At 42.5% G+C, this 23845-nt stretch overlaps 1 protein-coding gene and 1 pseudogene across 1 annotated transcript; both read right to left on the reverse strand.

Moving 5' to 3' along the window:
• Positions 1-5833: 5833 nt before the first annotated feature.
• On the reverse strand, positions 5834-23755 carry LOC146548334 (uncharacterized; annotated as a pseudogene).
• On the reverse strand, positions 16115-19990 carry LOC146548335 (zinc finger MYM-type protein 1-like). The gene is made up of 3 exons (XM_085263839.1): positions 19071-19990; positions 18532-18646; positions 16115-18324 (listed from the first exon to the last, which is right to left on the reverse strand). Exons 1-3 carry the CDS (start codon positions 19988-19990, stop codon positions 17797-17799), a joined length of 1563 nt encoding a protein of 520 aa, XP_085119965.1. The 3' UTR covers positions 16115-17796.
• Positions 23756-23845: the final 90 nt, after the last annotated feature.

Here is a 23845-nt window from a genome sequence, read left to right on the forward strand (position 1 = left end):
TGGACAGTGCAAAAGTTATACAGCAAAAATTAGAATACAATACGAATAATATACTGTACACAACTGTACACAATAGAATAAAATAAAATACTATATACAGTAGAATTAAATAGAATAAAATATACAACAGGATAAAAATAGAATGCAAATTCTATATACAACAGAGTAAAAATACAACTTTGTCAGAAAGGATTATTGCACTTAGTCTTATTGCACATGTGTGGATGTGTGTGTTTGATCAGTTGGAGTCTTTGTTGTGGAGTCTGACAGCAGTGGGGAGGAAAGACCTGCGAAATCTCTCCGTCCCACACCATGGGTGCCGCAGCCACTGAAGGAGCTGCTCAGTGCTGTCAGAGTCTCCTGCGTGGGGTGGGAGATGTTGTCCAACAGGGATGAAAGCTTAGCCACCATTCTCCTGTCACTCACCACCTCCACTGGGTCCAGAGGGCATCCTAGAACAGAGCTGGCCCTTCTGATCAGCCTGTTCAGTCTCTTCCTGCCCCCGGCAGAGATGTTGACACCCCAGCAGACCACACGGTAACACAGAGTCATAGAAGGTCTTCAGGAGTAGGCTCATCACTCCAAAAGTCAGCATGTCAGCATTTCATTTTTAAGAAAAGTAGTGACATTTGACATTTTTACTATATTCCAGCAGATTCCACCATTTTGCCATTGTAGGCCAATGCATGGGATTCCTGTATGATCTTCTTATGGCCTCTGACAGTGGACTCATCTCTGTGCTTGTCCTGCTAGACCTCAGTGCAGCGTTCAATACTGTCGACCATAATATCCTATTAGAGTGATTAGAACATGTTGTAGGTATTACAGGTACTGCACTGCAGTGGTTTGTATCATATCTATCTAATAGACTCCAGTTTGTGCATGTAAATGGAGAGTCCTCTTCACACACTGAGGTTAATTATGGAGTTCCACAGGGTTCAGTGCTAGGACCAATTCTGTTTACATTATACATGCTTCCCTTAGGCAGTATCATTAGAAGACATAGCATACATTTACACTGCTATGCAGATGACACCCAGCTCTATCTGTCCATGAAGCCAGATAACACACACCAATGAGTTAAGCTGCAGGAATGTCTTAAAGACATAAAGACCTGGATGGCCGCTAACTTTCTGCTTCTTAATTCAGATCAAACTGAGGTTATTGTACTCGGCCCTGAAAAGCTTAGAAATATGGTATCTAAGCAGATTCTTACTCTGGATGGCATTACCTTGGCCTCCAGTAACGCTGTGAGGAACCTTGGAGTCATTTTTGACCAGGACATGTCCTTCAACGCACATATTAAACAAATATGTAAGACTGCGTTCTTCCATTTGTGCAACATCTCTAAAGTTAGAAATATCCTGTCTCAGAGTGACGCTGAAAAACTAGTTCATGCATTTATTACTTCCAGGCTGGACGACTGTAATTCATTATTATCAGGATGTCCAAAAAAACTCCCTGAAAAGCCTTCAGCTAATCCAAAATGCTGCAGCAAGAGTCCTGACAGGGACTAGAAAGAGAGAGCATATTTCTCCTGTTTTGGCTTCCCTTCATTGGCTTCCTGTTAAATCCAGAATTGAATTCAAAATCCTGCTCCTCACATACAAGGTCTTAAATAATCAGGCCCCATCTTATCTTAATGACCTTGTAGTACCATATCACCCTATTAGAGCACTTCGCTCTCGCTCTGCAGGCCTACTTGTTGTTCCTAGAGTATTTAAAAGTAGAATGGGAGGGAGAGCCTTCAGTTTTCAGGCCCCTCTTCTGTGGAACCAGCTTGGATTCAGGAGACAGACACTATCTCTACTTTTAAGATTCAAACTTCCTTTTTTCTAAAGCATATAGTTAGGGCTGGACCAGGTGACCCTGAATCCTCCCTTAGTTATGCTGCAATAGATGTAGGCTGCCAGGGGATTCCCATGATGCATTGAGTTTTTCCTTTCCAGTCACCTTTCTCGCTCACTATGTATTAACAGACCTCTCTGCATTGAATCATATCTGTTATTAACCTCTGTCTCTCTTCCACAGCATGTCTTTTATCCTGTCTTCCTTCTCTCACCCCAACCAATCACAGCAGATGGCCCCGCCCCTCCCTGAGCCTGGTTCTGCCGGAGGTTTCTTCCTGTTAAAAGGGAGTTTTTACTTCCCACTGTTGCCAAAGTGCTTGCTCATAGGGGGTCATATGATTGTTGGGTTTTTCTCTGTATCTATGAAGCGCCTTGAGGCGACTTATGTTGTGATTTGGCGCTATATAAATAAAATTGAATTGAATTGAATTGAACTGTATTGTGGGGAGAATTAAAGAAAATGTCAATGCTAGAAGATCATTAAATCTCAGTCTGTGTAACATATGAAATAAAATGGTTTTGAAAGGGCTGAAAATTCATCAAATTTTAATTTCTTTTAGATTCCTACAACTGAAATAAGTTGATTGATAAAAGCCAATCAAGCACACCTTAACCACTCCCTCAGTGCCATCATTTGTTGTTTGCAAATACATAGGATTTAGAACAAGTGATGTTAAACAAGAACATATCATTTGCAAGGAGTCAAATGATGCGTAAAATGAACTTGATTAGTAATTGAAAGGAGCTTGTCTATTTTCACGTGAACATGCACATGCATAGTTCTTAAAATGTTTATTTAATAGTTTCAAGTCCTTTCACCTGTCCAATCAATTTTTGTCTCTTCTCTGTGTTTATTCAGCCTTTGTCTCAGTTTGTTGACCTTTGGTCTGTGTATAGTTTATTGATTCATATAGTCCCTCTGTCCGCATTTACTTTTTCTGTTTTATTTGGGATATTGTATTCCTGATTTGTTGTCTTGAGGTTTGCTTCCTCTTCTCATTAGTTGGATTCAGTTCAGCTGTGTGTTTTTCCCCATGTGTCTCCACTTCCTCTAATCACCCTCCTCTGTATATATTGTCTCAGTCTCATTCACACTTTGTCAGAGCACCCTGTTTAGTTCCCCAGTGTTAGTAGGGTCCCTGGTAGCTGCTCTGCCAAGCACACGCGGTTTACTACTGTTTGAGCTTGTGCCCCCCCCCTGTTAGTTTTTCCTCAGCTCATTAAAGGGCTTGCCTTCTGTTAACCACCATGTGCCACAATATTCTGGGTTCTCATGCAGAACTTATTGCATTTTAAGGCATGTTTAAATAATCTTCCAGTAAATCCAGTCCCAGTACCGAAACATGCTGTGCTGCCATTCTGTTATCAGGTCTCTGAGCTCTGCCATGGCTGACACACAGTCACTAGGAGACCTAGTGGGAGACTCTTCTTTGAGAACTAACTAACTAAAATGGTAGACTCAACATCAGTTCAAATCTGCGCTCACTTGTGCTGAAAAAAGAAATGGGACAAAGGTGTCAACTTCGGCATGGAAAGAAATAAGATCTGTGGCATGATTCATGAGGTCTTAAGCTTAAAAGCTCCTGCAAGTCTTTTCCTGTATGTTTGTCTCACCCCACAATCTTGCTTCTGAATCACTGCCTGGTCTTGGATGAGAGACTAGACATTTTTTGCCATTGGAGATGCTAACAGGGGCAAAAGCCCCCTGACAACACAGCTTCAGAGACACACAAACCCTCCACCACAAGACGGCGATTCTTGTGTATAAATTTCTGATCACAACTGTACATTGCTCGGAAAATAAAAGGGAACATTTATCAGTTTTACACAAAGCTACCATGGGGTTTTCAGTACAGCAATGTAATTCAGTTAAGAAGCATAACCCACTGTACCAATTTAACCTGCTATAATCCAACTCGAAGGTGGCAACGGCAAAAAGACTTCTCTTCAAAAGAATCAGGCAGACCTTCAATTTAATCCTAATTTTACTTTTGAAGCTCGCCCTAGCTAATTGGGCTAGGGCTAAATTTGGGTATTCCAGAGTGTCATCACAATTCTGCATAGCAGGATGGTCACTGTTTTTGAGTGCATTTTCAGACTCATCAGAGCTATTTGAGTTTATCGCAGCTAGAGCAAAGTTTATTGCTTAAAGTGAATCATAATTTGGCTGGCTGATATCCTCTCCCTCATTTTCCATGTTCAAATAATTATAAAAAGATAATGGTGAACTGGACTGACTGGGCCAGCCAGGGGAGGCACTGGCCTAAATGGTGGCTGAGCTCACGGCCACACAGGGGGAGTAAGCGGTGGTGTTTCCCCGATGAACGAATGAATAAAATGAACTTGAATGTTGAATTAATCAGTTCTGATCAGGTCTGAATCAGATGTTGTTGTACCTGAAAAGATTTTCAAAGGCCGCTGCAGCCCCTCATCAAAAGGACATAAATCTGGCCACGCCTCGCTCTGATACAACTGCCTTGCACTGAACTGGAGCATGTTTAAGCTGAAAAATAATTATAGCTACAAAAAAAATAAAGTTTTGAAAACGGATTCAAACCAGAAAGTTAAAACAAAACAAATTTAAATTTAAAAAAAAAAAAAAAAAACTGCTATGGCCGGGTCTTGAAAAACAAAACTGATTCAAAAGCCTTAGTGATAATCAATCAATAGCAGTCAACAGATATTTAAACGTGTTGATATGATAAGTCAGCTTGAAACTGATTTTGGAGGAAAACCGCTCTGCATCACCACGCTAGATTATGCTTTCAGAGAACCAAAGTAAGCATCTTGCCCAGATCAGTAGTCTTTAGCCATTTACAAAATGACACTGGCACCGAGACCAACTTGTAAACTTCTTATTGAAGTAAAACATGTCAATACTTTCAGAGGAATATAACTGGCACCTTTTGTGGGGGGAGGCACTGAATGCGTATGTGCAGGAGATATGTTATGGATGCCAATCCGGTCACCCCAGCCAGTTACAGCACAGTTGCTTGTTTGAATTGCCTGTGTTTTTCTTCAAGACTTACTATGAGGTGATGGAAAAGCTCCAGACGCGCCGATTCATCCCAGCCATCAGTCTGTTTGTGTGCTCATACAGCATCAGTGAGGCTGAAGCACAAATCAACAGCACTGCAGAGCGTCTTCTGTGTGACCTGAGATCAGTGCCGCACATTGTATGCACCATTGATGAGAATGTCGGATACCTGCTAAATACCAATCATCACACCCGCGGTGTTAAATCAGCGCTGCTCCACATGATTGGAAACTACTGGTCTGGGAGACAAGATTTAATGTACATGTGTTATAAAAACCTTACTGTGCACTACACAAAATTAAATTTAAAAACGTATGTTAACACTTTTTTGTCATTTGTGTTTGGTCAAAGTGATTATGGAATACACGCTGAGAAAAATATATCACAACCCTGCACACCCAGGGGGTTTAGGAAGTGTAAAGAAACTCGATATTGCTGTCAGTGAGGCAACAGGCTCTTCATAAACCTGCAAGGATACATTTCCCCAGAAATGGAGTTTTGGTTAACGGGATTGACAAACAGTTTCAAGCTGATTTGGTTGACATGTGTGAATATTCTGTGGATAATGATAATGTTAGGTATTTATTGACATGCATAGATGTGATTTCGAAGTATGCATGGGTTAGGTGCCTGGAAAAACTCCAAACAGATTTAGGAAAGGAATTTTATAATAAACCATTTAAAAAAAAAAAAAAAAAAAAAAAAACCTCACCTTAAAGGGGAAAATGTGGAAATACTTAACATCAGAGCGGCCATTTGGCTTTTCTACCAAAAAAAAAACCCCGCCTTCCAGCCTTTTAGCGAATATCCTTAATCACCTGTGAACTGCTGATTTTGTTATGTAAATAAGGTGGGGCCATGCTGAGCCACAAGGAAACTTGTGTTTCAGTTTGCCATCTTAGGGAGAAATCAACACACATGGGTGTATTTCCTTTGTTGCTGAGATTCATTGATAAAAACAGTACAAACAAAACAAAAAGGTTGTCTGAAGCAACTGTTCTTTTCTTGCCTTCTTCCCAGCCATATGAGAGTGAGCCAACTCTCTTGCAAGCTCCACCAGGAAGTCCACCCGTCTTTCCTTCGTCCCGGTGCATACTTGATACAGCACATGTGCATTCAGTGCTGCCATGTCAATCATGTTATAGAACACGGCAACTGGCCAGTGCCGTGTTCCTCTGCGGACAGTGTAATCCCGCACCATCTGGTCCATCACATCCACGCCACACTTTGTGGTGTTGTAAAGGGTGACAGTGTTTGGCTTCCTTTTTTGTGGTGTTATCAGTCTGAACCACGCTGTGCATGCTGCTAAGAATATAGACTGTCTTCTTCCGTTTGGCCACATACGCCATCAGCGTGGCAGCAGTGGTGGAAAACACCTAAGAAATAAGAAATTATTTCCATAACACTTTTACACAAAATGAAACACAAACATCCATCCATCTTCATCCGCTTTATCCGAGGCCAGGTCGCGGGGGCAGCAGCCTAAGCAAAGAGGCCCAGACCTCCCTCTCCCCAGCCACCTCCTCCAGCTTATCCGGGGGAATACCAAGGCGTTCCCAGGACACGCTGGAGAGATATAATCTCTCCAGCGTGTCCTGGGTCTGCCCCGGGGCCTCCTCCCGGTGGGACATGCCTGGAACACCTCACCCAGGAGGCATCCTTGTCAGATGCCCGAACCACCTCAGCTGGCTCCTTTCGATGTGGAGCAGCAGCTGCTCTACTCTGAGCCCCTCCCGGATGGCCGAACTTCTCATCCTATCTCTAAGGGAGAGGCCAGCCACCCTTCGGAGGAAGCTCATTTCTGCCGCTTGTATCCGTGATCTCGTTCTTTCGGTCACTACCCACAGCTCGTGGCCATAGGTGAGGGTAGGGACGTAGATCGACCAGTAAATTGAGAGCTTAGCTTTTACACTAAGCTCCCTCTTCACCACGACGGACCGGTGCAGCGTCTGCATTACTGCAGCTGCAGCCCCAATCCGTCTGTCGATCTCCGGCTCCCTTCTCCCATCACTCGCGAACAAGACCCCAAGATACTTGAGTTCCTCCACTTGGGGTAGGAACTCATCCCCGACCCGGAGAGGGCACTCCACCCTTTTCCAGCTGAGAACCATGGCCTCAGATTTGGAGGTGCTGATCCTCATTCCCGCTGCGTCACACTCGGCTGCAAACTGTTCCAGTGCAAGCTGGAGGCCCTCACCCGATGAAGCCAACAGAACCACATCATCCGCAAAAATCAGATGAGATTCTGAGACCACCAAAGCGAAAGCCCTCCGCCACTTGGCTGTGCCTAGAAATCCTGTCCATAAAAATTATGAACAGAATTGGTGACAAAGGGCAGCCCTGGCGGAGCCCATCACCCACCAGGAACGAGTCCGACTTATTGCCGGCAACGTGAACCAAGCTCTTGCAACGGTTGTATAGGGATCGAATGGCCCGTAGCAATGGGCCAGACATCCCAAACTCCTGCAACACCTCCCACAGGACACCCCGAGGGACACGGTCGAATGCCTTCTCCAAGTCCACAAAACACATGTAGACTGGTTGGGCAAACTCCCATGCACCCTCAAGTATCCTTGAGAGGATAAAGAGCTGGTCCAGTGTTCCACAACCAGGACGAAAACCGCATTGTTCCTCCTGTATCCGAGGTTCAACTAGTGGACGGACTCTCCTTTCCAGCACCCTGGCATAGACTTTCCCAGGGAGGCTGAGGAGTGTGATCCCCCTGTAGTTGGAACACACCCTCCGGTCCCCCTTCTTAAAGATGGGGACCACCACCCCGGTCTGCCAGTCCACAGGTACTGCCCCTGATCTCCACGCAACATTGCAGAGGCGTGTCAACCAGGACAGCCCTACAACGTTCAGAGCCTTCAGGAACTCGGGGCGGACCTCATCAACACCAGGGGCTCTGCCACCAAGGAGTTGTTTAACTGCCTCAGTGAACTCGCCCCTGGAAATTGGTGGGTCATTCCCCTCATCCCCAGACTCTGCTTCCTCCTCGGGAGACGTGTCAGTGGGATTACGGAGGTCATCGAAGTATTCCTTCCACCGCCTGACAATTTTCTCAGTCGACGTCAGCAGCGCTCCGCCAGCACTATACACAGTGCAGGTAGAGCACCGCTTTCCCCTCCTGAGGCGCCTGACGGTTTGCCAGAATCTCTTCGAGGCGGTCCGAAAGTCTTTTACCATGGCCTCTCCGAACTCCTCCCACACCCGAGTTTTTGCTTCAGCCACTGCCCGAGCCGCATTCCGCTTGGCCTGTCGATACCTGTCGGCTGCCTCCGGAGTCCCACAGGCTAACCAAGCCCGATAGGACTCCTTCTTCAGCCTGGTGGCTCCCTTCACCTCTGGTGTCCACCATTTGGTTCAGGGATTACCACCACGGCAGGCACCAACCACCTTGCGGCCGCAGCTCAATGCAGCAGCTTCGGCAATGGAGACGCTGAACATGGTCCATTCGGACTCAATGTCCCCAGTCTCCCTCAGAATGCTGTTGAAGCTCTGCCGGAGGTGTGCGTTGAAGATCTCGCGGACTGGGGCCTCTGCTAGACGTTCCCAGCACACCCTCACTATGCGTTTAGGTGCACCAGGTCTGTCCAGCGTCCTCCCCCGCCACCTGACCCAACTCACCACCAGGTGGTGATTAGTTGACAGCTCAGCCCCTCTCTTTACCAGAGTGTCCAGAACATATGGTCGCAGGTCTGGTGATACGATTACAAAAGGGATCATCGACCTACGGCCTAGAGCGTCCTGGTGCCACGTAAAGTAAAGTGTGCATGTTAGTCCCCATAGGGAAATAGTTCCTCTGCATTTAACCCATTCACCCAGTGAAGCAGTGGGCAGCCACCAGTGTAGCGCCCGGGGAGCAGTGTGTAGGGACAGTACCTTTGATTATTTTGATTTTATTGATTAGCATTCAAATTCAAATCTCAGTGAAAACAGTGGAAAAACAAACAAACAGTGAAAACAGAACAAAAATCTACCATAAAGAAAGAAAGCATGAGACAAGGCTAATCAAAAGGTATTGGCTGAAGCATTTGCTTATTACGCCAACCCTTTTCACAAAATATCTTTTTGTATGCAGCTCCTGTACACAGGGCTTGAAGAAAATAATAAAACAAAGCAAGAACCAAACAAACAAACCAACAAAAAAAAAAAAAACCAAAGAAAAAAAAACTTTCCACCTTAGATAAGTAACTACATCAAAGCAAAAGAATCAAGAGGTTGTGTTTTTTTTTTTCTCCTTTTTGCTCTTTTCATTCTTGATTTATATATTTTTTCTAATACTCTATTTTTAAACATGTTTTTAAACAAGGAAAATGAACTACACCTTTTTAAATCACTGTCAGAACTATTCCACAGGTTAACTCCTCTAACAGAAACACATCTCTGCTTTATATTCGTCCTTATCTTGTGTTTTTTTTTTTTTTTTTTTTTTTTAAAGAAATCTGTTCCCCTTAAGTCATATTGACTCTCTCTGACTTTGAACAGCTTCTGAGTACTGGGGCAAAGCAAGTTATTTTGTGCTTTATACATTATCTGTGCCATTTTATATTCAACTAAATCATAACATTTCAGGGTATTCAGATTAATAAACAAAATGTTAGTTGGTTCTATATAGTTTGATTGGTTTATAATTCTTATAGCTTTTTTTTGTAACTTGAAAATATGAAGAGTGTTCGTTTTATATACATTACCCCATATCTCCAGACAGTAAGTCATATATGGAAGCAACAGAGTACAATAAAGTGTGTGTATAATGATTTTTTGTTCAGGACATGCTTTGTTTTATAGAGAATAGCAATGGTTTTTGACATTTTTGTTTTCACATGGTTTATATGAGACTTCCAACTCAGCTTATCATCAATTATCACTCCAAGAAATTTATTTTCGTACACTCTTTCAATTTCAATTCCATTAACCCTGATTTTAGATACATTTTTCATTTGTCTAGTGCCAAAAATAATAAATTTTGTTTTCTTTATATTTAATGATAACTTATTTACATCAAACCAGTTTTTTTATATATTTAACTCCTTTTCCGCTGTAGTCAGAAGCTGTTCTAAGTTTACCTGAGCAGTACAGAGTGGTGTCATCAGCAAACAATACACATTTTAACAGTTTGGAAACACTACATATGTCATTTATATATAATATAAATAATTTAGGGCCCAGCACAGAGCCCTGAGGAACACCACAAGTTACCTTCAACTGCTTAGATTTTACATTATTGAATTCGACATATTGATATCTTTCATCCAGATAACTTTTCATCCACTTGTATGCTATCCCTCTTATGCCATATCTCTCTAGTTTATTCATTAATATAGAATGATCAATTGTATCAAACGCCTTTTTTAAGTCTATAAAAATACCAACAATATATTCCTTATTATCTATTGCATTAGATATCCCTTCAACAAGTTCCATCACTGCCATTGAAGTGGACCTTTTCACTCTAAAGCCATATTGTTTATCACTTAGGAGATTATGCTTCTCAATATATTTATCAAGTCTATTAACAAATAACTTTTCTAAAATTTTTGAGAACTGTGGGAGTAGTGATATTGGCCTGTAATTGGTAAACTGACATCTCTCTCCGTTTTTATGGATTGGAATAACTTTTGCTATTTTCATTTGTGAGGGAAACACACCAGTTTGAAAGAACAGATTACAAATGTATGCGAAAGGTTGCACTATATATTCTATAATACTTTTAACTAATATCATGTCAATACCAAAACAGTCAGTGGACTTTTTATTTTTAAATGCCTTCACAATGTTAATTATTTCTCTATGAGTTGCAGCACCAATAAACATGGAGGACACATTCTGAGTAATATGTTTATTTAGGTCGTTATTATTTCTTGACTCTGGAATTTCTTTTGCTAAATTAAAGCCAATATTTACAAAGAAATCATTAAATTCATTTGCAATGTCTTTAGTTTTATCAAGCACAATATCTTTATCTTTTTTAAAATAATCTGGATAATTCTTATTTTTTGAGCCCTTTTTGATTATACTGTTTAATATCCTCCATGTTTCTTGTGTGTTACTTCTACTTTGCTCCAATAATTTGTGGTAATATTCTTTCTTACTTGTTCTTATAATATTTACTAATCTATTTTTATATAACTTGTACTTTATTTCAGCATCTTTTGTCCTCTGTTTTATGAATCTCTTATATAGATTATTTTTCTTTTTACATGCATCTTCTATCCCCTTTGTGATCCATGGCTTATTTGATCTGTGATGCTTTCTAGTGATTTTCATTAAAGGACAATGTTTTTCATATAGTGAAATTACAGTTGATAAGAATGCATCATATGCACTATTTGAATCTTCATTTGCAAAAACCTCATTCCAATTGTGTTCCTTTAAGTCCACCTGGAGGGCAGCAATGGCTCTTGTTGTTCTATGTCGTATCATATCAAATATTTGATTCTTTTGTTTAGTTTTAATCCCAAAATAATTTTGAAAAATTGCAAAAACAGGAAGATGATCGCTTATATCAGTTATAAGAAGTCCACCTACTATTTCATGGTCAATTTTATTTGTGAATATATTATCTATCAATGTAGCTGTATCAATTGTTATTCTACTTGGTTTTATAATTACAGGGAAAAGGGAGTTACTATACATTGTATTTATGAAATCCGTTGTTTTCTGATGTCCATTTGGGTTTAGCAAATCTATATTAAAATCACCACAAATTATTTGCACTTTTTTATCATTTAGGTTGCTAAACATAGCAGCAAGTTTTTCATTGAATATCTCAAGGCATGAACCTGGTGTCCTATAGATGCAACTTATAATTATATTGTTAGCTTTTTCAACATGAATTTCAATAGTGACACATTCCAATATGTTATCTATGGTGCTTGACATACATTCAATCAGACTACATTTCAAAACTTTATCTACATATAAAGCAACACCGCCTCCTTTTTTATTCACCCTGTTCATTGTAAATAATTCATATCCTTCCAGTCCCATTTCACTAACTTTCTCATTATCGAGCCATGTTTCTGATATTGCAATTATATTAAACTTTTTTAACTTACTTAAACATTCTGTAATTTTAGAAAAATTTTTATACAGGCTTCTACTATTGAAATGTATGACCGACAATGCATTTGCCATTTTAATATTCACATTGAATTGGTCATCTGTATAGTACTCACAAGTATTATTGGTGTTATTGTAGAAGTGGGTATCTGGGTCAATGTTACTTTCAGGGTCATGCATGTTGTGCTCTGCATAGTTAAACGTTTTGAAGTTCGTTTTCTCAGCGTGTGTGGCAAAATAACCACCTTGACAGTCCTTTTCATAATCAAAGTTTTCCTCTTCAATATCTCCGAATGGAAACCTATAATCTGTGTCCAAACTTGTCATTTATGTGTTTTTGTTGTTGTTGTTTCCATTGTTTTTGAGCCATAAGGCCAGAAACACTTTCCATACCCATTGTTCATTATCCAATCGTCACTTTTCCAATAGATTCCATAGCAGATTCCTGATCATTTATATTGCTCTAAGTCTTTGAGTTCTCTTATCATCACAACTTTCGCTTCTTCGGGATTGCCATTTAGTCTTATCATTACTTTGCAGTTCCTCGTCCATGTCGCTTGTATCTTATTTTGTTTTCTCAGGCCTGTCTTGCAATTTCAGCAGTCTTTCGTTAAATGTTCATTTAAATACACACCAGTCCCTTTTAGCTTCTTACCCTGTTTCAGTAACTCAATCTTTGTTTTGCGACTCACAAACCGAAGAATGATTGCTGGCTTTGTTTTACTGTCTTTTCTGGGGAGCGTGTGGCATGCTGCAATATGATGGCTCTGAATACTTACATTCTTCGTTTGAAGGAATTTTATCACTTGCTGTTCAAGCGTTTGCAGCTCCTCTACCGGGGCATCTTCACCGTCTTTACCTCCGCCAGCTGTTACTCTGGCGTAGGTTCGGTGTTGCGTCTCCAGACCACTTATGACTAAATCATCCATTCTTGTGTATTGTTCAAGGTCCTCGATTCGCCGTTCCAAGTCGTCTATTTTCTTGTCCTTTATGAGGTTTTTTAGTTGTTTTATTTCATCCATTAGGTCATGTAGCATACCTTGTTGTTTAGCCACTTTGCTCAGTTCATCAGACATGAAATTAAGCGATTTCCTAATCTCCTCCAACTCCTCTTCAACTCCTGGGTTTGCTTTTTTAGGTGGCATTTTGAAAATGATGAGATTGGTATTTCCTTGTGATGGCCCGTTGAAGTCACTGTTGATTTACTTGTTGGTGCCTTGCTAGAGGAGCCTGGGCCCAGTGGCTGCTGGAGGATCCTACCTTGCTCAGGGGTACCTCAGGGTAGCCGTTCAGTGGAGTCGAACCCCCGACCTTCCGATCATGGGGCCACCACTCTACCTACTGAGCTATCCCTGCACTTATGGACACTCTTATACTCGAACAGGGTGTTCGTTATGGCCAAACTGATTAGCACAGAAGTCCAATAACAAAACACTGCTCGGGTTCAGATCAGGGAGTACCCGTTCCTCCCAATCACGCCCCTCCAGGTCTCGCTGTCGTTACCCACGTGAGCATTGAAGTCTCCCAGCAGGACAAGTCTCCAGGTGGAGCACCTTCCAGCACCCCCCAAGGGACTCTAAGAAAGCTGGGTACTCCGAACTGCCACTCGGCGCATAAGCGCAGATGACAGTCAGGACCTGTTCCCCGACCGCAAGTCGCAGGGAACAAACCCCAACGTACCGGCAGCAAGCCAAGGGGATATTAGAATACCCACCCAAGCCCGCCGCCTCTCACCAGGGGCAACTCCAGACTGAGACAGAGTCCAGCCCCTCTCCAGGAGACTGGTTCCAGAGCCCAAGCCATGCGTAGAGGTGAGCCTGACTATATCTAGCCGGTACCTCTCAACCTCACACACCAAGTCAGGCTCCTTCCCCACCAGAGAGGTGACATTCCATGTCCCTATTGCCAGTCTTGGCAGCCGGGGGTCAGTCCGCCAGGGCTTCCGCTCCTGGCTGCCACCTGGCACACAATGCACCCGACCCCTATGGTGCCTCCTGCGGGTGGTGGGCCTGCGGGAGGATGGGCCCATGTCTCCTCTTCGGGCTGTGCCCGGCCGGGCCCCATGGACTAAGGCCCGGCCACCAGACGCTCTCCCTCGGGCACCCTCCCCGGGCCTGGCTCCAGGGCGGGGCCCCAGTAACCCTATCCCGGACAGGGTAAACTGTTCCCTCAATGTTCTTTTCATAAGGGTCTTCTGAATTGCTCTTTGTCTGGTCCCTCACCCAGGACCAATTTGCCATGGGAGACCCTACCAGGGGACAAAAGCCCCCAGACAACATAGCCCCTGGGATCCCTGGGACACACAAACCCCTCCACCACGATAAGGTAGCGATTCAAGGAGGAGAACCACAAAAGACCTGCAACATACCTGAGTGGTGAATTCATTGCGATCTGTGTGTCCAGCGGATTGAGGAATTTCCCGGCGAATCTTGTTGACTGTGCCAAGGATGGTGGTTTTCCGTCAAAGACGTTTTTGCGCAAGTGAAAGTGATGTGAAGAAATTGTCCGTGGTAACATTTCTGCCCTTGTCTAGGATCAATCAGCCTCATCACTACATTTTCAGACAGTCTCTCCCCACTGGATTGGGGTCCTTGCCAAGATATGGGAGGACATTGCAAATGTACTTGGATTTTAGGTCACAAGCCACCCAGAACTTGATCCCAAACTTGTCAGGTTTACTTGCAATATACTGCAGGAAACGGCACAGAGTCTTTAATGGGAAAAGCTGTTCATCAACAGTGATATGATCTCACTCACTATGTATTAATAGACCTCTCTGCATTGAATCATATCTGTTATTAACCTCTGTCTCTCTTCCACAGCATGTCTTTTATCCTGTCTTCCTTCTCTCACCCCAACCGGTCGCAGCAGATGGCCGCCCCTCCCTGAGCCTGGATCTGCCGGAGGTTTCTTCCTGTTAAAAGGGAGTTTTTCCTTCCCACTGTCGCCAAAGTGCTTGCTCATAGAGGGTCATATGATTGGTGGGTTTTTCTCTGTATCTATGAAGCGCCTTGAGGCGACCTTTGTTGTGATTTGGCGCTATATAAATAAAATTGAATTGAATATGTAGACCAGGGTTGTAGCACGTGATGCAGTTGGTGACAAATGATCCCCACACACTGGAAATTGCAGCGAACTTATCAGTCTTTGCTCAATCACCGCAGGTGGACCTGTCAGCAAAAGCGTAGGTGTCGCATGATGTCTTGGAAGTGGTTTCGTGCCATAGTTCCAATTATCTGTGGGTTTCCCAGGTTTAGGGTTGCCAACTCCCTGAAAAATAAATAAGGGACACCTCGTGGCCAGGGCCGGGCAACCCAGTTGTTTTCACCCTTCCCAGCAAGGCTGGACTGGGACAAAAAATCGGCCCGGGCATTTTGACTAGAGACCGGCCCACCAGGATAAAGATTGAAATGTGACGTCATTCAGGGATAAAACCGCAAAGGATTCTGGGAACTTGTGGCAAGAGGTACTAGCGCACGCAGGCTTTCAATTGAACTCAGTTACACAGCGATAAAAAGAAACCCAAAAAATGGCAAGAAGCTGTTGTATTATTAACTGCAATAGCCGGTCGCATGACAGCCACGGGAAGCCGATGGGTAAAGAGATCGTTTTTTTTTTTTTTTTTTTTTTTTATCGGATTACGTCGTTGAAGTGAAATTTTAAGCCATGTTTCCGAAGTAAGAGCCGACGGATGGTCTGGATATACCAAATATAACATCTCAGAACACTCCAGCTCACATGTTAGTCTGATCCAAGCATTCCCACAAAGGTCAGAGTTTTGTAGTAGTTAATGCGTCATTTTTCTTAACATAATTGGTGATATAGATTACAAGCAAGTCTGGCGCTGAACAGAAATTGTCGCGCTATGCTCCTTTGTTTATTGTGCATAAATAGTGAATTGTCCTGACACAATATTGCGTTTCGCTTCTGTTATAACCATGGTACACTGACAAAACCATATACTTTTATTCACAAGATAAAACAGTTGTTTTGTATCACTTATTGTCCATTGCGATTACAACATACAATATTATTGTCACTGCTACATTTCTGTAATGCTACTGTAACCGGTTTCTGCTTCATCCCGCTGGAACAGTTCGGCCCAAACAGACTCCTCGACTCTGCGTTGTGTAGTGTTTTTAAAAAGACAAGGAGTCTCTGATCGATCGTTGCCACTTTATTTCCTGAATGGAAACAACGGTGTATTATCAGTGCACAGGCTCGCCATACACCACTCCGCACAGCACACTCTCGTATGGCTACGGCAGACTGGCAGCGATTACTGCAGCAATATTACAATTTCTAATATACAATAAAATAACAGCAACAACAAATGATGTACCTGAATGGAAACAACGGTGTATTATCAGTGCACAGGCTCGCCACACACCACTCCGCACAGCACACTACGGCAGAACATCTCATTAGCATTCCGCTTTAGCATACAGTTTCACACATTAATAAACAAATGAAAAGTACATAAAACTGGTGTTGGACATGTGTCCACTAAGCACTTATTACACTCGGTGCTCTTCAGCTAATCAAACATGTTTTATGTGTCTGTGCTACTTAGCTATATTGTGTGCGGAACAATACAACTCACCTCTCGTATGGCTACGGCAGACTGGCAGCGATTACTGCAGCCAGCCACACCGAGAGGGGGGGCGCTGTTTCCCCATTACACTGATATTTGTGGCAAGTGGAATAATACCACAAACACTGTTACACTACCAGAAATTATTTCCACTACTAATTAATTACCGTTGAGCTCAAAGGTCCTATTAATAAACTGTTAATGAATGTGTATTTATGAAGACGATTTGTGAGACTGGTAAACTTATGATATGTACAATAGTCTTTCGTTCTACACGGTGCGTTTCAAGGTCCTGTACCCATCCGTCGGTAAACTGTACCTGGGCTTGTTGCAGTGACCTGAAGTTACTAAACTTCATGAGTGTATGCACTCACTCCAAGAAGCGTATAATTATAAATCTGAGCGTGGTGAAAGTTGGGCAGCACGCTGACGTCTTTTGTCCACTCTTTCACTCCTTTGATTTTTTTCCTCGTATCTTTTCTTTGTCTTTTCGTCGAGTCTGTCTTTGTACGGACCGGCATTGTTCTCCTTTTGTTTTGTACATTCCTTTTTTGTGCGGCAAAGAAAAAAAAAAGAAGGTATTGGAACCGGAGAATGAACGTTTTGCGGTGCTGCAAATGTTTGCATTTGATGCGGTACTTGGATTGTTTTGCCACGAGTTCCCGGCATGCAATGCGCGAAAATCACGTGATTGCTAAACAAGGGGGCGGGTGCAGCCAGCCTCCTCGGCTGTAATTGGTCCAGCCCAGAGTCGATCATGACCAATTGGCCAATCCAACACCTTTCATTATATATACCCTTCCTAAAAAAAAAAAAAAAAAAAAAAAATCCATCGGCCCATAAAAACAAAAAATCGCCAGCGGCCCACCGGGCAAATGCCCGGTATGCCCGATGGCCAGTCCAGCTATCAGTGGCGGCTCCTGAAAAAAATCTCAGGGGGGGCAATTTTTATGATATCGACTAAAATGACCCATTTAATGAGTACATCAAACAACACAATTTTAATTTAAATTTAAAATGAACAACCATATTCTGGCCATTTGTATAGATTTGTAAAAATGAACAACCATATTCTGGCCATTTGTATAGATTTGTAAAAATGAACATGAACAGATTTTTTTTTTTTTTTTTTTTTTTTGAATGAATGAAAAATAACTATTGAAAACAACAACTGTAAACTGATTGGGGGGGTGGGCTAAAGAGAGAAAGAGAGAGGGATGGAGAAAGAGAGTAAATATGGTTAAGGGTTCTTATTTGTACAAGAACTTTGCTCGTCTGTCTTTCTGAGTGGCAAATTTCTCGATGACCCTGGTGTTGAAATCAGGAAGTTCTTGTGTGAGTTTTTTCTCTATGGACAGCATAGCCAGAGCGTTGAGCCGATCCTGAGCCATATTGTTTCTCAGGAAAGTTTTTATCCTCTTTAAAGTAGAGAAACACCTCTCCGATTCTGATGTTGTCATTGGTGTGGTGATGAGGATGTTAAGAAGACTTACAGTTTCGGTGAATGTGTCTTGAAGGTTGTTTTCCATCAGAACCTGATAGAGCGCCAGCGCACCACTACAACTCTGAAACTCCTCGTTGTCGTAGATCAGGGACAGTTCTGTTTTAAGTCTGGCTTTGTCCAATGAGGGATAGGCTTCCACTGTGGTTTGTAGTGCTGCATCTGGAAAATTTTTGCTGTGTTGTTGGAACAAGTCTCCTTGCAACAGAGTGGCGCTGACAAGGTGCTTGGTGAAAGAAAACCTCTCCTTGGCATGGCTCATAATGGTGTCGCACACCTATCCAATAATATATAATTGGTAAGAGTTAGATTCAGTGGTAAGACTTTGGCACATGTCTCATGTTAATCATTATTCTGAAAAAAAAAATCTGTCCATAACAAAACAAAACAGTCATGACCACTATATCAAATGACATCTGACAGCATCGTCATTAGATTTTATCTGATGATCCGATTTAAATCAGACCAAGCAGCTAGTGCTTACCTCCAGTGCCAAATGGTGTTGCCTGTCTTCCCCCAATGTTCTCCGTCTCTTTGTGGGTGGGTCTTGAACAGGTCCCCTGTACTCCTCATCCACAACCAGATTAGGAAGTGCCTCCCTGATCCAATACATAAGTTTCATTAATGGCTTCTGAAAACTGAATAGGGATATATTAACCAAACACAAACCAAACAAAGGTTGTGTTCTAATTACCGGGAATTACCGGATTTAATTAATAACCGGACCTGGTTTAATGGCTGGGGGAAAACCAGTGCAAGTAAATAAAGGCCCTGGCCATAATTTCAGGAAATAGCCTATGGTATAGGCTACATCAAATCATTACTGGGAATATACTTCATCAAATATACTTAATCAAATATTTTTCATAAAATTACTTCAAAGGCTGATATAAATCAAAATTATCTGAATTCCATTAAACATTTAAGTCACAGAACACAGAATATATGCAGAGAATTTGATAGAATCTATGCATAGATAATTAACATTTATTCTAGGTTACATATTTATGCTTTTATGCCTACCTGATAGCCTGCATGCGGCTGATGAATGTCTGGGTGATCCCTGCGATGGTGACAGAATTGATGTTTCTCTTCTGTAGGTGGTTATACAGCATGTCTACATGTGGCATTATCTTGTGAAACAAGGCCAGGAAAAAACAGAAAGCTTCGTCTTCCAGCATTCTCACGAAACCACCGGCATCTCTCTTTGTAGGGGCATCAAATCCTTCACTGTTACGGATGGTCTGAAAACACCTCACCAGATCGTCTTTATGTTCATACACTGTATTCACAGCACGACTGTTGAAGTTCCAACGGGTTGCCGATGCACTTGGAAGTCGGTGCGCCACCACCTCGTCAAGCACTGCAGTCCTCTTGCTCGATTTAGTAAAAAAAGAAGCGAATCCTGCTATGTCGGAAAAAAAGTAACTGATTTGAGGGATGTGGGAGGTTGCTTGTTGCATTACCAGGTTTAACTGATGGGCATAACAATGTACGTAGTGAGCGTTAGCATAAATGTCCTGTATCTTACGCTGCACTCCTCCAGTGGTACCCCTCATTACAGCGGCCCCATCGTAGGCCTGGGCGATCAACTTTCTCTCTTGTCCCTGGGGGAGGATGAAGCGCAGCCTCTCCGATAAGGCACTGGCTATTGCATCTGCACAAGCATTGGGTAGCTTGATGAATTCAAAAAAACGCTCTTGAATACGGTTTCGTTGGTCAATGTATCTTAGCACCATGACTAACTGACAGTGTGTAGAAATGTCAGTGGTTTCATCAGCTTGAATGGCTAAAAACTTCGCTGCCTTTTCTTCTTCCACGATCCTTTCTCTCAGAACTGCCAACATGCAATCCAGGATCTCGTTCTGGACTGTTTTCGAGGTGCCTTTAAATACAGTAGCATTTTCAAGGTGTTGCCTCAAGTCGTGATCAATTGATGCCATCAAGTCGACTAAACCTCTAAAAATCCCTGGATTGTCTGAGGAATCACTTTCATCATGTCCCCGCATTGCTAGCTCAAAAGCACCACAAAACTTAATACAATCGATGATTTTAGATAAAATATGACGGTTTTTATCTACCTCTTCGTTGTGCCTTCTTAAAGCAATCCGATGTCCATCATCTAGCTGCGCCGCTATGCTAGTTTTCCCTAGCACAGCTAGCTTTACACTGTTGTCCATATGAACTCGTGAGCTTTCATGTTTCTTGATTCGTTCGGAGAGGTGCTTTAAGTCGGTTTGTCCAGATTGTGTCCACGTCAAATCACACTTGTCACTTTTGAACAGTATGCACGGGAAACAAAAAAGTGCATTAGCTGTTCCACAGCCTGTCAGCCACGACTTGCGCTGGAACCAACTCCGACAAAAAGTCCTGTTGTATGCTTTTGACTTCTCCTTCGTTGCCTGGGTTAGTTGAATTTCGGGCTTGTCAGGTCCCAACTCTTTAACTTGCAGTTTTTCTGCCATTGTCCTTCTGGCAAAAGGGTAGGTTAGAAGCGATCTAACCGAATTTGGGGGAGGCTGTGCCTCAACCGTTAACAATACCGCTGCCATCGTCTCTCTCTGACCTTATAGCTCACTTAGGCTACTGACTGAGGTAAAATTCTAGAACAGCAAATCTTCGCGCGTTTTCTGCAGGGGCGCAATTTTAAGCGCCCCCAAACCATTTAATTCAGCGACGCTGATAGGTCAAATATTTATTATTTTCCCCTGGCAACCATTTAATGATAGGCTATTTCGCTGCATATCAAGGGCGCTTTGACGAGCGCCCCAGAAGAAGAAAAACACCGTTTGTTGGTTGAACTTTAATGAGTCAGCTGGTGAAAATGTTAAAATACGCCTGGCTGTATATGGGCACACACATAGTAAAACTATCATTGATGAATTTTTTAAAAATATATATTTTTACTCCTCCACATTTGGGGGGGCGGAGCCCGAGCGCCCCCTATGGGCCAGCCGCCACTGCCAGCTATGCTTCCCAGTGTGGTAGCTCTTTTTTTGTGTGTGAAATTATTTTTTTAACCATTTGACTTGAAGTTGATTTAAGCAGATGCATATTCTTTGTGATATGAACACATGGGAAACAAATGATCATTTAGCCATTTATTTTTAGCTCAAAATGACAACATTAACACAGTAAAACAGGTCTCTTTCTTAAACAGAAGCCTGTCATGCTTAACTTTTGAGAATATAAGTAAATCTTTCTTTAAAAGAACTCTGTCCTGCTTAACTTAAAATTATATAAATTAATAGAAAACAATAGAAAGAAAAATATTCTTGTAACAGCGCACATATAGTGCATTTAGTACAATTGGCTTCAGTTGAGGTATTATTTCAGCTTTTCTAATGCTAATCAGCTGCTCCTGTTTGTAAACCTGCTTGTTCCCATGATTACGCATCATAACTCATCATCATTATTCATCTATGTATTACTTTTATGTATTAGTGATCTATTTGTTGTAATCATCTATCCTTGCAGATGTTTATTACACAAAATAAGTTATATTATCACACTTCTGGCCACATAGCGCTGATATTCACTGCACATGCCCATATTAACTTTTTCCAGCCAGGTGTTTTCCTTTTCCCATTCCTCCCTGTACTTTTGCAGCCTTTTTTTTTTTTTTTTCTTTCTCTGAGGGGAACAAACATTGCTGCTCTAATGCTGGGCTCACACTGTGCGGTTTTTGGCCCATTTTGAGACGATTTGAGTCGTGCGACCGATTTGGTGATCGGCCCGATTTTGGCCTTCATCGTGCGTCGTGTAGTATACGTGGGGTAACGAGAAGCGATTAACACCTCACGACCAGCTCCCGATCATCAATCGCTCGTGAGCCGCTCACACTGCGCACGCGCAAACACGTAAACGTCGGTGAAAAAGACGGAGCAGCACAGCTGTGCAGCGTGTGATCTGGACACAAGCCATGGAGGCACAACTTGTAGAACTTTAGAAAGCTCATCCGAGCCTTTTCGATGTGGCATCACAAAATTATCACGACCACAACAACCGTGAAAATAGTTGGATCTACACTGCTGCTTAATCACAGCTGCCTGATCAGTGTTTTTCATTAGCAATTTAGCAAAGTTGATGGTGGTGGTGTGTCTGTGTGAGTGAAAGACAGAGAGAGCGAGCGACAGAATTTCTGTTATAACCTTCATTTTATGGAGGCACAGTGTGAGCACTCAGGTCGCATCAGAGCATCGGGCGGTATAGTGTGAGACCCTGCATCGTGACCTACCAACTTCTAACCCCTGCGAGTCAATCGTGCAGTTTGAAAATCGCACAGTGTCTGCCCAGCTTTAGGTTTACTGTCATCCGAGACTTGCACCGCAGTGTCGGCGTTTGTTTCCCTGTTGGCCATGCTTGTTGTTGTGGTCATCTGTTGTCTTCCGGTATTTTCTCTGTAAGCGACCTTTCCTCGACCAATGAGATAATCTGAATTGTCATACTCGAATTGTCATAAGTGTGCTGTCAGCTCATTGGTCACAAAGCAGGAGAGGGGCTGGGAATTATGTTTTCAAACAAAGCGTTAATTCCATTAACATTTATAGACTACTTTTGATTCTCACTGTATTACGGGACAAAGTGCGTCCCTTATTAGCTCAATACGGGACGTGTACTTTTGTTTCTAAATACGGGACGATTCCGTATTTTAAGGGACGGTTGGCAACCCTACCCAGGTTTGCTGACCAGCAGTCACGTAGCGATGGAACCCTAGTAACCCCCCCGCAAGATGACAATTGCAATAAATGCCATTAGTTCAGGGAGGTCCATGAACCAATGAACATGCTCCGTTTGCTGTGCATGTTGAATACTCCATTCTTGAATGCTATGAAGCATGTCAAGAGTGATGAAACACAGGAAGCTCTGAAGGCGACTCGAGATACTTTTCTTGGCCTTAGCCATTGGCTCTCCATCTGCAGAGTACGCTTCTATTGGGGTGAAAGGGAGACAGGTCCCCACCTGTTCTTCACGCCACACTGTGCCATCTTTCGCTGTCTCAGTCACCAAACAAGCTCTCTTTTTAGGTTGAGAAGCAGTCTCCTCATCTGCAGTGTGAACAAATTCAAATTGTGAGCAGTGGGAAGGTCAAACGAAATCACAAATGCATGCATAGAAACTAATTATAATTCCAGTATCTCCTCCTCTGTATCGGAATAATGTCTGAAATATCTTACTTACTATATCCACTTACTTGTTTGAAATGAAATGGGGTTAGCTAGTAACCTTAACACCTAACCCAGCACACACAAAAAGTGGAAACTATAAAAAAAAAAGGTAGAGTAGATATTTCTGTCACTCTGCTCTGCTTTTTTTTTTAGTATTTTTCACTTGTTTGAAATGAAATAGGAAATAATATGAAATGAAACCTAACCTGAAGACTGATCAGACAGCTCTGAAATTCTAGGTCTTCTCCATCCGAGTCACAAGGGTTGACTTCACTCAGGATCATTTCCAAGGCCTGCTGAGTGGTGAGTCTTCTCTGCATTTTCTGTCCTTGGAGAGGAGGGTCGTGTGTTGTCTTCGTAGCGCTTGTTAAAAATAACACGGCATCCACTTATGCCTTGCGAGCTACTGCCCCAAACATTTTATTAACACCATTCATCCTCTCACACCACAGACCAGTCTTTTATGTGCTCCCCTGGAGGCATTCATGAGCTTTCTTAAATACAGCGCCCCCCTGCTGGTAAACCTTATCATTACATGAACACCTACATATCAACACATCCCCTTTCCTCTGAATTATATATAACATAGGTCTTATAAACTAACATATACACATAATTGTTCTACATTAA

Source organism: Mchenga conophoros, linkage group LG23 (assembly GCF_057382185.1).
Source record: "Mchenga conophoros isolate Kocher_MC1m ecotype Shallow Benthic linkage group LG23, M_conophoros_male_GT1.1, whole genome shotgun sequence".
Classification (NCBI taxonomy): domain Eukaryota; kingdom Metazoa; phylum Chordata; class Actinopteri; order Cichliformes; family Cichlidae; genus Mchenga; species Mchenga conophoros.

Bases quoted from the DNA above. Each gene is read 5' to 3' on its own strand.
- LOC146548335 (XM_085263839.1), bottom strand. From the start codon at position 19,990: ATGGCATCAATTGATCACGACTTGAGGCAACACCTTGAAAATGCTACT. The intron at 18,647-19,070 runs GTAGGCATAAAA...GTATTGGATCAG, and splicing joins AGCCGCATGCAGGCTATCAG to GGAGGCACTTCCTAATCTGG. The intron at 18,325-18,531 runs GTAAGCACTAGC...ATTATTGGATAG, and splicing joins AACACCATTTGGCACTGGAG to GTGTGCGACACCATTATGAG.